The 12,553-nt window shown below is 44.2% G+C and overlaps 1 protein-coding gene across 2 annotated transcripts in view; it reads left to right on the top strand.

The window, feature by feature from the left end:
* col6a2 (collagen, type VI, alpha 2) overlaps positions 1 to 12,057 on the top strand; it is a 12,812-nt gene extending 755 nt beyond the window's left edge. The window contains exons 1-32 of one of the 2 annotated variants that reach the window (XM_068571637.1): positions 153 to 175; positions 912 to 997; positions 1,147 to 1,247; positions 1,385 to 1,528; positions 1,766 to 2,128; positions 2,221 to 2,241; positions 2,334 to 2,399; positions 2,493 to 2,591; positions 2,709 to 2,735; positions 2,908 to 2,934; positions 3,048 to 3,092; positions 3,239 to 3,292; positions 3,380 to 3,442; positions 3,538 to 3,600; positions 3,724 to 3,777; positions 3,858 to 3,893; positions 3,986 to 4,048; positions 4,173 to 4,235; positions 4,347 to 4,409; positions 4,488 to 4,550; positions 4,649 to 4,699; positions 4,787 to 4,885; positions 4,964 to 5,026; positions 5,219 to 5,254; positions 5,349 to 5,394; positions 5,482 to 5,634; positions 5,762 to 5,856; positions 7,165 to 7,346; positions 7,443 to 7,621; positions 7,727 to 7,765; positions 9,825 to 10,159; positions 10,954 to 12,057. In XM_068571637.1, the coding sequence (XP_068427738.1) occupies positions 928 to 997; positions 1,147 to 1,247; positions 1,385 to 1,528; positions 1,766 to 2,128; positions 2,221 to 2,241; positions 2,334 to 2,399; positions 2,493 to 2,591; positions 2,709 to 2,735; positions 2,908 to 2,934; positions 3,048 to 3,092; positions 3,239 to 3,292; positions 3,380 to 3,442; positions 3,538 to 3,600; positions 3,724 to 3,777; positions 3,858 to 3,893; positions 3,986 to 4,048; positions 4,173 to 4,235; positions 4,347 to 4,409; positions 4,488 to 4,550; positions 4,649 to 4,699; positions 4,787 to 4,885; positions 4,964 to 5,026; positions 5,219 to 5,254; positions 5,349 to 5,394; positions 5,482 to 5,634; positions 5,762 to 5,856; positions 7,165 to 7,346; positions 7,443 to 7,621; positions 7,727 to 7,765; positions 9,825 to 10,159; positions 10,954 to 11,223 (3,033 nt within the window). In that variant the 5' untranslated portion in view covers positions 153 to 175; positions 912 to 927 and the 3' untranslated portion in view covers positions 11,224 to 12,057. Of the gene's footprint in view, positions 1 to 152; positions 176 to 911; positions 998 to 1,146; positions 1,248 to 1,384; positions 1,529 to 1,765; positions 2,129 to 2,220; positions 2,242 to 2,333; positions 2,400 to 2,492; positions 2,592 to 2,708; positions 2,736 to 2,907; positions 2,935 to 3,047; positions 3,093 to 3,238; positions 3,293 to 3,379; positions 3,443 to 3,537; positions 3,601 to 3,723; positions 3,778 to 3,857; positions 3,894 to 3,985; positions 4,049 to 4,172; positions 4,236 to 4,346; positions 4,410 to 4,487; positions 4,551 to 4,648; positions 4,700 to 4,786; positions 4,886 to 4,963; positions 5,027 to 5,218; positions 5,255 to 5,348; positions 5,395 to 5,481; positions 5,635 to 5,761; positions 5,857 to 7,164; positions 7,347 to 7,442; positions 7,622 to 7,726; positions 7,766 to 9,824; positions 10,160 to 10,953 lie in introns of those variants that run through there. The other variant, XM_068571636.1, reaches the window with a different exon arrangement.
* Positions 12,058 to 12,553: the final 496 nt, after the last annotated feature.

Genomic DNA, 12,553 nt, shown 5'->3' with positions numbered 1-12,553 from the left:
GGTGATCTGTCTTCTCGGAATTTCCCGACATAAATGTGCGTTTTGCCGATTCACAAAAAAAAAGAGCAATGTGCGAGTTAATCCGCCTAAAACAGCCTGTGAACAGAGGTTTTCTGTAAGGGATGGAAGCGCCTCTGGAGGGCAGCAGACTCAGGCCTTATGAAAAAAACTAAACGTGAGTCTGACTATAGTCAATTAGCAGCTCTCTCTGTCTTTGCGGTCAAATGCATCTCAAGTCTGTTCATTTTGTGTCATCACTCAAAATCTGTTTGTTCAAATTTTCCTAGACTTAAGAGAAAAAGGTGCTATGTTTTGTTAGCATAACTACTTGAACTTTTTTGAGTTCTTCAAGTACTTAGGCCTGTGTATCTTTAGTTGTTACCGCTGAAGTTTGGCAGCATGTTAAGGCTTGTTCAGGTTTCTGCATAAATAATCCATAATGAGGCTAATGTCAGCCTATGTAGAGATCAATCACTTCTTCCAGGTTCTGTCGTCTCCATTTCCACCATTTAACTCAATAAAGAGAAGCCATGTTTAACACCTGATCCTTTCAAACTCTGTGGCGGCCATTTTGTTCCCTGAGCAACCATGACCAGGCAACCTGTTCCTTCTTCAATTAGCATAAACTGATACTAATGCATATCTAGATTCATCAAATTACTTTGGCAATCAACTACTATGTAGTTGATTCTCACTATGTGACACAAATCATTCAGCATGTATATTTAATATTATAAAACCACAGCTAGCTAAAAATTACCAGCATCACAATTACTTAGGGTTTAAGTTAGTCACATTCACATGTCTTTCCATTTCTGGGATTTAGTGTTTTTCTAGAATTTTATGTCTTTCCCATGACCTCCCAAGATTGTTGGCTCACTTGTGTGTTGTCTTGTGTCTTTGTGCGTCAGACAGGACAAGAGGAAGATGCTGGGGTTAGAGGTCATCGCGCTCTGTCTTCTTTTTGGAGCCCTGGCTCACGGCCAGGAGTGCAGCAGTGAGTGCCATAAAACTCAACCTGTTGCCGCGTGGCCAAAATAACATGCCATGCTGATACGTTTTAGTGGAACATTTCATCTTGCTTATTTGAGTGCGTTGCAATTTTCAACAGAGGATTTACGTGTGTTTTGTTTGCGTTCCCTCCAGAGAAAAATGATTGCGCCATGGAAGTGTACTTCACCATAGACACATCTGAGACTATCGCCCTGCAGGAGCCGCCCCCCGGAGCGCTGGTGGAAAGCATCAAGGTTCCTGGTTTATCTGCATACTTTTCAATTAAGCCTCGACAAAAGATATCCCTGTCGCATACTGTCGTCCTCACCAAATGATAGTCAACCAGGTGCGCTGTCTGTCGCATAATGTGCTCTGCCTTTTGTTGTCGTAGAAATTCGTTGAGCAGTTTGCACAGCGTTTGGATGATGCTGAACTCAATGGTGTTGTGCGGGTCAACTGGAAGATCGGTGGACTGCACTTCTCTCAGGAGTATAAAGAGTTCAGTCCCCTCGCATCCAAGAATGATTTCATCACTGTGAGTGACACACACACACACACACACATGCCAACACACACATACATCTACACACAGGGGCGAAGCCCAACTTTGCAAAAACTTCGGTGGTCTGTCTAAAACCTATGGGGGAGATTTGAATCTGCTTTGGGATTTCTGATATCTTCAGAGATATTCTTGTGTCCCTGGACGGTTGCCTGCTTTTCCCGACTTTTAATCCAACCTTAACGAGTCTCACTCCTTTCACATTGTTTCCAGGGCGTTAGGCGAATCAATTACCTGGGTAAGGGCACCTACATCGACTGCGCCATCAGCAACATGACGCAGCACATGCTAAGGTCACCCACAAGCCCCCGCACCCTCCGATTCGCTGTGGTCATCACCGACGGCCACGTGACCGGTGAACCGTGCAGGGGCATCAAAGTGGCCGCAGAAAGAGCTCGCGAGGAGGGCATCCGGATATTTGTCGTAGCGGCATCCAAGAACGTGGACGAGACGGGGCTGAGGGAGATTGCCAACTCTCCCGTAAGCCTCTACAGGAGGGACTTCATGGCTGTGGATCTGAGCTCAGGGAAAGCCGTCATAGATACGGAGACCATTGACAGCATCATCAAGACAATGGTAACACACAAAGACTCCCACAGAGACACGCAGAAGCATGAGACACAACCCATCTGTCTTCTGCTCACACCTTGTTTCTTTTGTCTTCACAGAAACATCATGCGATCGTAGACGTAAGATTGCTCACGCAACTATTGATCAAAAATATTTATGTTTCGGACTGCATCCACATTGACTCTTTGTCTTTATTTCCTGTGTGACACAGTGTTACAAAGTGTCCTGTCTGGAGACAAAAGGGAGTGATGGACCAAAAGGCCCCAGAGGACAAAAAGTGAGCATCCACACAAACTCACACTTTCGGAATTCGCACACAAGTCACTTTATTCTTCACACACGTTTTCTCCATGGATTTCCTTGATTGCAGGGAGCCAAAGGAGACAACGGCGACCCCGGTCTGAAGGGATTACCAGGTCGCCCAGGAGACCCCGGTATCGAAGGTCCCATCGGTCAGCCTGGTTCCAAGGTAAGACGTTCAACACCCACCTACCCGTCGTTCACTATTTGCTTTAGTTCGACAAAGTTTGTTTCTGTCTCTATTGTAAAAAAACATTTTTTTCTTTTCTCTTCCTCCTCTCTGTAGGGAGAACCAGGTCAGACAGGCGAGAAGGTAAGACATGCACATCTCTTTTGTGAGGATCATGTTCATCAATGCATTACTTAAGTCTTTGAATAAATGACTGACTTTGTAGGTGAATGCTAATAAAAAATCTAGGCAAATTAATGAATAAGCACATAATGATTATATGTAAAATAACCGCTGGTTTTCTGTCCGCGCACAGGGGGAATTGGGAACTCAAGGGAAAAAGGTAGGATTTTTCTTTTTCCATTCATGATTTACTAGCTCACTATTCTTTTCATTATCATAGTTTCGTTAAAGTATGGTCTTTCTTCTCTAATTGTTTCCTCTCTTCATTGTTAGGGCGTGTTTGGCATTCCAGGACGTAATGGGACAGATGGACAGAAGGTAGCTGCTGCTTAACTTAAGGAGCAAGTGTTGTTGTTCACTTTAGGGGACACAATAATCATGACTCTATTCTCAATGTTTCAAATAGTGGCTGTATGATTTTGAAGTGAAGGTCTAGAGTTGTAATACAATTGTTTTCTTCCCAGGGTAAAATTGGGCGGATCGGTGCTCCCGGTTGCAAAGGAGACCCAGGCGACAGAGTATGACACTAAACACACAAATTTGAATGATCAATACATCCATAGAGCGTTATGGCCTAATTATGGTGTGTGTTTGACACCTCGTAGGGTCCTGATGGTCACCCCGGTGATGTCGGTGATCGCGGTTTCGGTGGAAGTGAAGGAGATAAGGTACAGGGTCTTCAATTGAAACGAAATCCCTCGGCCATTTAACCTGTGGGTAAACTCTGTCCGATTATGAGCATGTGTTTGTGTGCTGTTTTCAGGGGGATGCCGGTCGCCCTGGAAAAAGTGGACCCTCCGGCCCGTCTGGAGAAGCTGGACCAAAGGTAAAATAGGAACACGGGGGCAAGGATCGGTGCTCTTTGCCGGGACAGATATAAGGTCTTTGGTCACGTTACATCGGTTTGAGGCATGATGTGAACCGCTAAACTCTGGTGCTTTGTCCACAGGGAGAGAGTGGAAGTCCTGGATCACCTGGCATCCCTGGACTGAAAGGAAACCCAGTAAGGCTCATCGCCACAGACAGAAATGTATTCACACACGTATAACACCATGGAGCTCATCTGTGTGTTGTTTTTCTTAGGGAAGCCCTGGAAATACGGGATCCAGAGGAGAGCCTGTAAGAACATCTATTTCACCTTCATCATGTGCCCTTTCATAGTTAGCCTGTATTGGTCATGCTTTGATTTTGTCTTTGTTATTGCATTCAAGGGGAGAAGAGGAGACTATGGGCCAAAGGGTGCTCAAGGAACAGATGGCAATAAGGGAGACAAGGTGCGTACACAACTGTGCAAGTGTGAACTTTTTTCATCTGTGCAAATAACTTCTTCCATTGAGAATGCAATACTTGATACAATACTCCACCACTTGGGAGCTCAATGCAGATTTTATGTTTCAGGGTGAAATGGGTCCAGAGGGCTTGAGAGGACTTCCAGGTGAATCAGGAAACAAAGGAACAAAGGTTAGACGGTCCATCTTATTTGTATTATTTGTATGTCCATATGAACACCGTACACGACTCTTTAATCTGTTCATTATTGTTGCACCTGTCATCAACTTTCTCTCTGAACAGGGAGACAATGGCCTGCCAGGCCCCAGGGGACCACCGGGGACATCAGGAGAGGCTGGGAAAAATGTAGGTTCAGAGTCTCAATTGGGCATCATGTGAAAAGGATACTTAATCTACTTTACATTAACACGGTTCGTACGACAGGGTACCAGAGGGGACATTGGTGATGCTGGATCTCGAGGAGAACCTGGACCGATTGGACCAAAGGTATGCGTCTCTGTGTATGTGTCAGTGTGTTCTTCTTCTTCATCTTCTTCTAACTGTTTTCAGCTGCAGTTTGTCTTGACTGTTTCTTTTCTAATCAGGGAGACCTTGGAAGACCTGGCTTCAGCTATCCTGGGTCAAGAGGACCATCGGTAACATACACATGCACTTTATCTCAGTACATTTACTTGCTGGAGTGACACACTTGGCTGATAAAACGTTCCTCCGTTGCTGTACAGGGTGATAGAGGAGACAACGGCAATCGTGGACCTCGCGGCGGCAGAGGAGACTGTGGTCAAAAGGGTGACCCAGGGAATAAAGGAATCCTGGGAGAGGGAGTGAGTAATCATTGTAGTTGGATGTATTCTGTTCCTGAAATGAAAAGTACACAATGCTAATGTTTCTGCTCACAACAGGGTGAGCCAGGATCAACAGGTGAGCCAGGCCTCAGAGGACCAAGAGGAGAGGGTGGGCGTGATGTAAGTATACAAAAAAAAAGCACTGTAAACCAGTTAAACCCAGTCGGCCTTTCGACTGCATCCAGCTAGGAAATGTCAGCTTAGGCTGATGTTTTCATATGTTTACTTGTTACATCTTTACCTGCTAGCAAACCCAAACCAGACAAAGGCTGAGAGACAGAATTGGGTTTTATGTGTTCTCTTTCTCTACAGGGATATCCTGGCCCTGAGGGAGATCCCGGCCTCACTGTGAGAACATTTCATCAAACTACTCTTTTTTTTATCACTGGCTCATCAAGAGAAATACAAGCAGGATATAATGATGTCATGTTTCTTGCTGTAGGAATGTGACGTTATGACCTACATCAGAGAAACATGTGGCTGCTGTGGTGAGTTTAGCTTCTGTGTTTCCGTTCATGATATGAACACGCTCTGAAAGGCTGTCTGGTTATCACAGTTTACGGTTTTGTCTGCAGACTGTGAGAAACGCTGCGGACCCTTGGACATTGTGTTCGTGATCGACAGCTCAGAGTCAGTGGGTCTGACCAACTTCACCCTGGAGAAGAACTTTGTCATCAACACCATCAACAGATTGGGATCCCTTGCCAAAGACCCCAAGTCAGAGACAGGTATAAATGCGTTATTCATACTCATGTGGTTTACAAATCACTTCAGGAGTCTGTGCATTGACCAAAAAAACAAAACATTTTAAGATGGCTGCCAACTCGGTGTCAACACAGTTGCATGTGTTCCCAGGCACAAGAGTGGGAGTTGTCCAGTACAGTCACAGTGGAACCTTCCAGGCCATCCGACTCGACGACCCCAAGATCGATTCACTGTCTGCTTTCAAGGTCTCAAACACAAACCCATGTGCAAACTGCTTTGAAGAGTTTTTTTGGGGTGGAGCACAGACTGATCTATTGCGTTTTCTTGCCAAGATGCGTCTTATGGAATAAGGGCTGCTGTACTGTCAGATGAGAGTCATCACAGATCTTCCTCTCTCTATTTTCTTACATTCACCATTACATTTAATCTGGAAATCAATAGAAAGTAGACCCACCTTAAAGGATAACACTTGTGATATATGTTTTGACATGGTCAGAAAATCCTGTGAAAAGATCAAAACCAACAATGAATTGACGATGCTAAAAGGTTTTGCCAATATGTTCAAATCCTGATATAGTTCATCCCTCCGTGTCATCAACTTCCACTGTAAAAAAACAAAAACATTTAAAACACATCACTGAGTATTCTACTGGGTGACATATTCCTTCATAATCATGAACATGGGCACTGTAATTTCATTTAAGTCAATCATACATAACTATCGGTCCTCCTACCTTGAAAGGTAAATATAGCGCAAAGTGTGTATTCATCCGCAGCTGAAAATAGTCCCCAGCAAATGCAGTATTCCCTCCTGTTTGAGATACATTTGCTAAAAATTACAGTGTCCAGTAGTTTCATAAAATATGTTCGCCTTTTTAGAAATAAAAACTTATGATTTGTTTAAAGATTGAACATCTTCATTAGGAACCAGTGGGTCTTTGGGCTGAGTATAGTAGGTTATAGAGTATTGAGAAACACTGTTCACATTGTTGGTGTCGGTCTTTAATGGGAGTAATTGACAGATAGACACAGTACAACACCAGACTTTCCCCTTACTAATTACCCAGGTATACATTTGTAAAACACAATCAACTTTTTAGAGTAGTAAAATCACTATTCTTTTTCTGCTAACACACTACAAGGCGGCCATTTTGAACATTCAAAGAAAGGAATCAACCAGGAAGCATGAACAGCTAAAGCTGTGAAGCGAGAACTATGCCAATGCTAACACGCTAACCATTCTACCCTATTATCTTTATAGATGCCAGTGACTAAAGCAATCATGGCTGGATATTGCATACAAACACTAATTATAAATTCCCTATAAAAAGCAAAGAGAATGCTGAATGCGAAACTTTATGCTGATTTTACTGAAGCGTAGTCCACAACCATGGCTGCGATCTTTTGCCACCAAACCAGAACCTTGTCTTCAAAAGGGCCGCAGTGTAACTATTTAAAAATGATGGACGCTTTGCATCTGTGTCCACACCCAGTGGGGTTGTCACATTCCTGTACGTACACATCTCTCACATTCTGACTTCTCCGCTATTCAGAATGCAGTGAAGCGCTTGGAGTGGATCGCCGGAGGAACATGGACTCCATCCGCTCTCAAGTATGCCTACGACAATCTGATTAAGGACAGCCGCAGGGCCAAAGCCAAAGTCACCGTTGTTGTCATCACAGATGGACGCTTCGACCCCAGAGATGACGACATGCTGCTCACCTCCCTCTGCAGGTGCCTGGCGCTGGGGCTGTATTTGGTCATTTAGAATTCTCATCTGTGTCGATGAAAAATGATATATATATAACATATATGTGTTTGTATGAGCAGTCATCCCGGCGTCGATGTGAGTGCTATTGGTATCGGAGACATGTTCGACCAGATTGAGGAGAATGAGAGCCTGAAGAGCATCGCCTGCCAGAAAGATGGCAGGGTGATGGGCATGAAGCGCTTTGTAGACCTGGTGGCAGAGGAGTTCCTCGACAGGATTGAAAACGTGCTCTGCCCAGGTACACTCATTGTGACACACTTTGTACAGTCTGTTCCCCCTGCGGAATATAAAAGCTGTTTTGTTCTGTACTTTTTCTGATATTCTATCTTTATCTTGGCTTCAGATCCCATCATCGTATGCCCCGATCTACCTTGTAAATCAGGTAAGACATTAACATCATATGCATTGCTTAGTGTCTTCTCTTGATTTTCAGCATTTAGGCCAAAGTAACCAGCGTTATTAAGATGCTAAAAATGAAGTGCTTTTCAGATGTCAAATGTCTCTCCGAAACTGTTCTCCTGTTTTTCTCTCTGTTTTTATTCTTTACACAAACCTGTCATCACTTTTCGTGTGTGTAGAACCAAACACAACACCATGAATGCCTTTGAGGAGAGGCTGTCTGAAAGTGTGCAATACTATCAATTATTATGATTCAACACGCCCTGCACCTCTCTATGACAGCAGGCGTTTTGCCTCGCCTTTAAGGGTGGCCATTCAGAACAGAAGTAAACATCTGGGGCTTCAGATGTGTCTGGACACCACTTGGGACCAACTAGTTTGTCTGAAGCAGACTGACACCTTTAAGCTATGTTCATGATCAGACAAGTTATGTCTTGAATTTAGTTTTTTTCACTCATCATTTTGCCTCCGTTTTTTACCACGATGCAATGAATTCAAGCTGCTGCAAAGCCAACAAACAAGACCAAACGTTTGGCATTTAGTGCAACTCGGTGTAGCTCCGGCATCTTTGTTGGCTGTATTGATGCGTCGTGTCTGTGGGACTCCGCCCACGATGTTATTCCGCCCACTTGTTTCAGGAGGGGGCGTTGCACCGGGGGAAGCCCCTCCCCCCTGGAAGCCGCTGGCTGAGGAAGGCAGCCCCTCATTGGTCCCCACCTCTTTGAAGGGTGTGACCAGCCTGCTGAACGGCCTGAGCGAGCAGCAATATGGGGTTGGCGTTGCAACCATGGCGTACACAGCCCAGAGAGCCAAACTTGCCCAGGGAACGGACAGGCAGCAGTGGACCCGGCTGTTCATCGACTCCTTCAAATATGTCTATGGAGACATTATGGGAGACCCAGCAAAAGCCTTAGGACTCTGCTAATGCTAATATGCTAACCATGCTACCTCGCCATTATGGTCGCCAATAGCTAATAAGCTTACTGCTGGACATAGAATAGGTATTTTCTAACTCTAGTGGTGCAATATACACCTGGGCTGTACGCAAAAGGATTTGAAGGATATGACGCTGGCCCTGTCCTGACATTTCAGAGCAGCCTTATTATGTACATTTACTGTATATAAGGGGCCAAAATTCAACATGTGATGCTCCCTTTCCATATAGAATATTTCTAAATCAATGTACACGGAGCTGTCTCTTTGAAAAGTATGTCTGTTCGAAATACAATACATATAATTTTGTGGAGGAGCGTTTTCTATTCACATGGAAGGCGGATGTTATTTGTTGGAGGCAGATTGGTCTGTAGAGCCGTTAATGTTACTCTGTAAAGGGAACAGTAGCTCTTTGATGAAGCCAAATTTCCACTGTGAATCACGAGCCCTCTGAATCACTGTGATGGATTTTTTTTATTTTTTCTTGCTGTTTTGCACACATCCATGGTTACGGCCTTTACTTTTTTTTTCTTGTGCTCTGTAAATGAGTCATGTTGGTGAAAAGGCTATGACATGTGGAAAAGATCTGGTTTTAGAGACAGTTTACTGTATATGAGTCAGGAGTTGGTGTATGTGGATGTTTGGTTATTTGACCCGACAATGAAGGAACTATTGTATGTTATGCCCTTGATTGGTGCATGTTTTTTTTTTTGCATGTGGCTTGGCTTGTAAAGTAGGATGACTAAGGCCGGCTTTAACCAAATGTCATGGCGCCATGTTAGCTCTGTGATGGAAACTTACTGATGTGAACTATGTTGTTTTGTATAACATGTATTCATGTTTATATTTTGCCATCTCAAGAGAATAAAATCATAGAGCAAACTAAAAAAGTGTTTTCTTGTTGAGGCCACACTACTGATATGAGAAGGTGTGGATGCAATCAGACAGCTAGCCTGCAATTAGCATGGATGAAAGTAGCAAACACTACAGTGTGTTAAACCATACATTTTTTTGCTGACTGTGACTCCTGTGCATCTGTGTTCCAGCTGTAGCTCGCTGAGCATCGTGTTTGATTTAAAGCTTAATATAAGATTGTGTGTCTGTTCCAGAGCCTTCAGTGGCTAGCTGTGTTCAGCGTCCCGTGGATGTGGTGTTCCTGTTGGATGGCTCTGAGAGGATGGGACTGGAGGACCACCGAAAGGCCAAAGAGTTCATCGAGAACGTGGCTCGTCGCCTCACCCTGGCCAGCGGCCAGTCAGACGAGAGGAATGCCCGCATGGCTCTGCTGCAGTATGGCAGCACGACAGAACAGCGGGTGGAGTTCGCGCTCACACACAACCTCACAGTGATCTCTGATTCGCTGGCGGGGGTGACCTACATGGACTCCTCCTCTGCTCTGGGCAGCGCCATCATCTACGCCGTCAACAATCTGGTGATTCCACAGGTAAAAACAAACAATTGTCATGGATTTGTGACACTTTTTTCTTTACTTTCTTAAGTAATATCAGAAGACCAATACCACACATGTCTGTGAAGCAGGTGATTTTTTTTTTTTAGCTCGGCATACAAACAAGAGTAAACAGCTTTCTTGGCTCAGTCTAAATGTGACAGAACCCTTTCACCTGCAGCTCGACAGCTCAATCAGTAACACATATATCTTGTTTGTTCAATATGTGCAAACACTGAAGCATAAAAACAATAAGTTGTGGTTTTACAGGTGGGTTACGTGTGGGATAGTTTTCTTGGGCAGCTGCAGTGAATTTGTTGATCAAGGTGGCGACCAAAACCCAAGAAAGTCAACAGCCAAGTAGTCCCACGGAGAACAAAAAACACGTTGTCATTTCTATACTTAGTTTTTTGTTACAGACTAAACAAATTAGTTATATAACATATGCATTTGTCTATTAGTGGGTGTTTTGCCTTTGAACAAAGTCAGGTTAGCTGTTTCCCCGCTATGCTAAACTAAGCCAAACACATGCAGCCTGTAGATATATATTTACCATACCGATGTGAGAGTGGTATCAATCTTCTCATCTGTCTAACGGAAATAAGAGTGGGCACCTTGTGGTTTCACGAGCTGTTTTTGCCCCCACACTTTCTGTCTTTACGTAAAGCTTGGCGACTCCCCTTCTAGCTCAAGCGCACGCACGGAGACATGAGAGCGGGCCTTGACCTTCACCTCTGACTCCCACGGGAAGGGAAGTGTAACCCTTTAACGTTGCCTGTTGTGTTGTGCAGCGAGGAGAGCGCTTGGCTCGTCGCAACGCCGAGCTGGCCTTCGTGTTCGTCACTGACGGCGTCACGGCCAGCGAGCAGCTGGATGAGGGCGTGTCGGCCATGAGGCGGGCCGAAGGCGTCCCCACGGTGATCGCCGTGGGATCCGACACGGACGAGGAGGTGCTGCGGAAGGTGTCGCTCGGTGACATGTCGGCCGTCTTCAGAGGAGCCGACTACGCCGCGCTGAACAAGCCGTCGTTCTTTGATCGCTTCATCCGCTGGATATGCTAGTGAGGACCTGTCGCGCTCCACACCATACAATTAGAGCCCATGGTGTGAGCAGGTGGCTGAGCTCCCTCCGAGCACACGTAAATACACGCAGAGCCACCAACAGACCTCTGCGATCGTTAAATCCTCACTGGATGTCAGGCACCGAGGCGGCTACACATCCCGATTGTTACGCGGGAGAAGATTCTCTTACAAAAGCCAAAACAATCCATAGGACCAGCTGACACACTCACACAATCACGTAGGCATGCGATATCATTTGTAACTTGATTGATCTATTCCCTCTAAAACTATGGTCAGCACTTCCTGTCAAAGACACTATCCCAGAGGAGAGGTGTGGGATTATTGAAAGTGTACGAAAAAATTGTACGCCTTAATTTGCTTTTATGTTATATTTTTTTCTTCAGTTTGCTGTGTGTGTGTGTCTCTTTCTCTCTCTCTCTCTCTCTCTTTCTTCTCTCTCTCTCTCTCTCTCTCTCTCTCTCTCTCTCTCTCTCTCTCTCTCTCTCTCTCTCTCTATCAAATAGTCTTTCTTCACAAAGTTAGTATTTACATTAAAGGTGCTAAAGTGGAAATAAAGGACAAAGCCAATCGAGTGGTTCTGAAAACCTTTTTACATTGTGTTATGCTGTAATTACTTAAGTTTGTTCAGGGGATTAACAATCTTATTCAGGGGGGAAATAAAAAATCTCACAAAAATGACCCACACTCAGCCTCACAGGAATCGCACAAACAAGCACATGCTGTAGTTAACTCCACATGCATTCACAGACAATCATAAAGAAACCGTTCTGTAAACATGAATTCCAAATAAAGCCTAATATGTGGTGACCCCAACACTGTCTTTTGTGTTTGCAAGATATATTCATGTGTCACATGTTTATATGTTTTCGATACATGTGCAATTTCCCCTTAAATTACTACAACCTTCTCAGAAAGGAACGGGTTCTCAACAAGGATTTGATGGAGAACGTACACAACATACAACATGACATAATACATGTCATACTTTTGGAGTGCAATATTTATCAGCACTCCCATAATCCCATAAGAGAAATGACCTCTGTATCTGTTTGCGCATCTGGCTCCCTCTGCTGTACACAGAAGCTGCAGTTATTAGTTACTTTGCAGATTCTGGTTAATAATACAAAATTATATATTATGCATATATTAAATAACACATTTCGTCAAATTAACTAATAAGTAATTATTACAGTTTAAGCTATTCAACAGTATATAAAGTAAATCAAATCAGCCTCACATTTGCAAGATGCAACATTTAAGGGATGTATCCATCAATCATTTGAATCATTCTGCATGATGATCAGTCTGG

Source organism: Clinocottus analis, unplaced genomic scaffold (assembly GCF_023055335.1).
Source record: "Clinocottus analis isolate CAN_PGR_092001 unplaced genomic scaffold, fCliAna1.0.p SCAF_11, whole genome shotgun sequence".
NCBI classification, from domain to species: Eukaryota; Metazoa; Chordata; class Actinopteri; order Perciformes; family Cottidae; genus Clinocottus; species Clinocottus analis.
The sequence above is the reverse complement of the archived record's forward strand: the minus strand, read 5'-3'. Positions and strand labels throughout refer to the sequence as shown.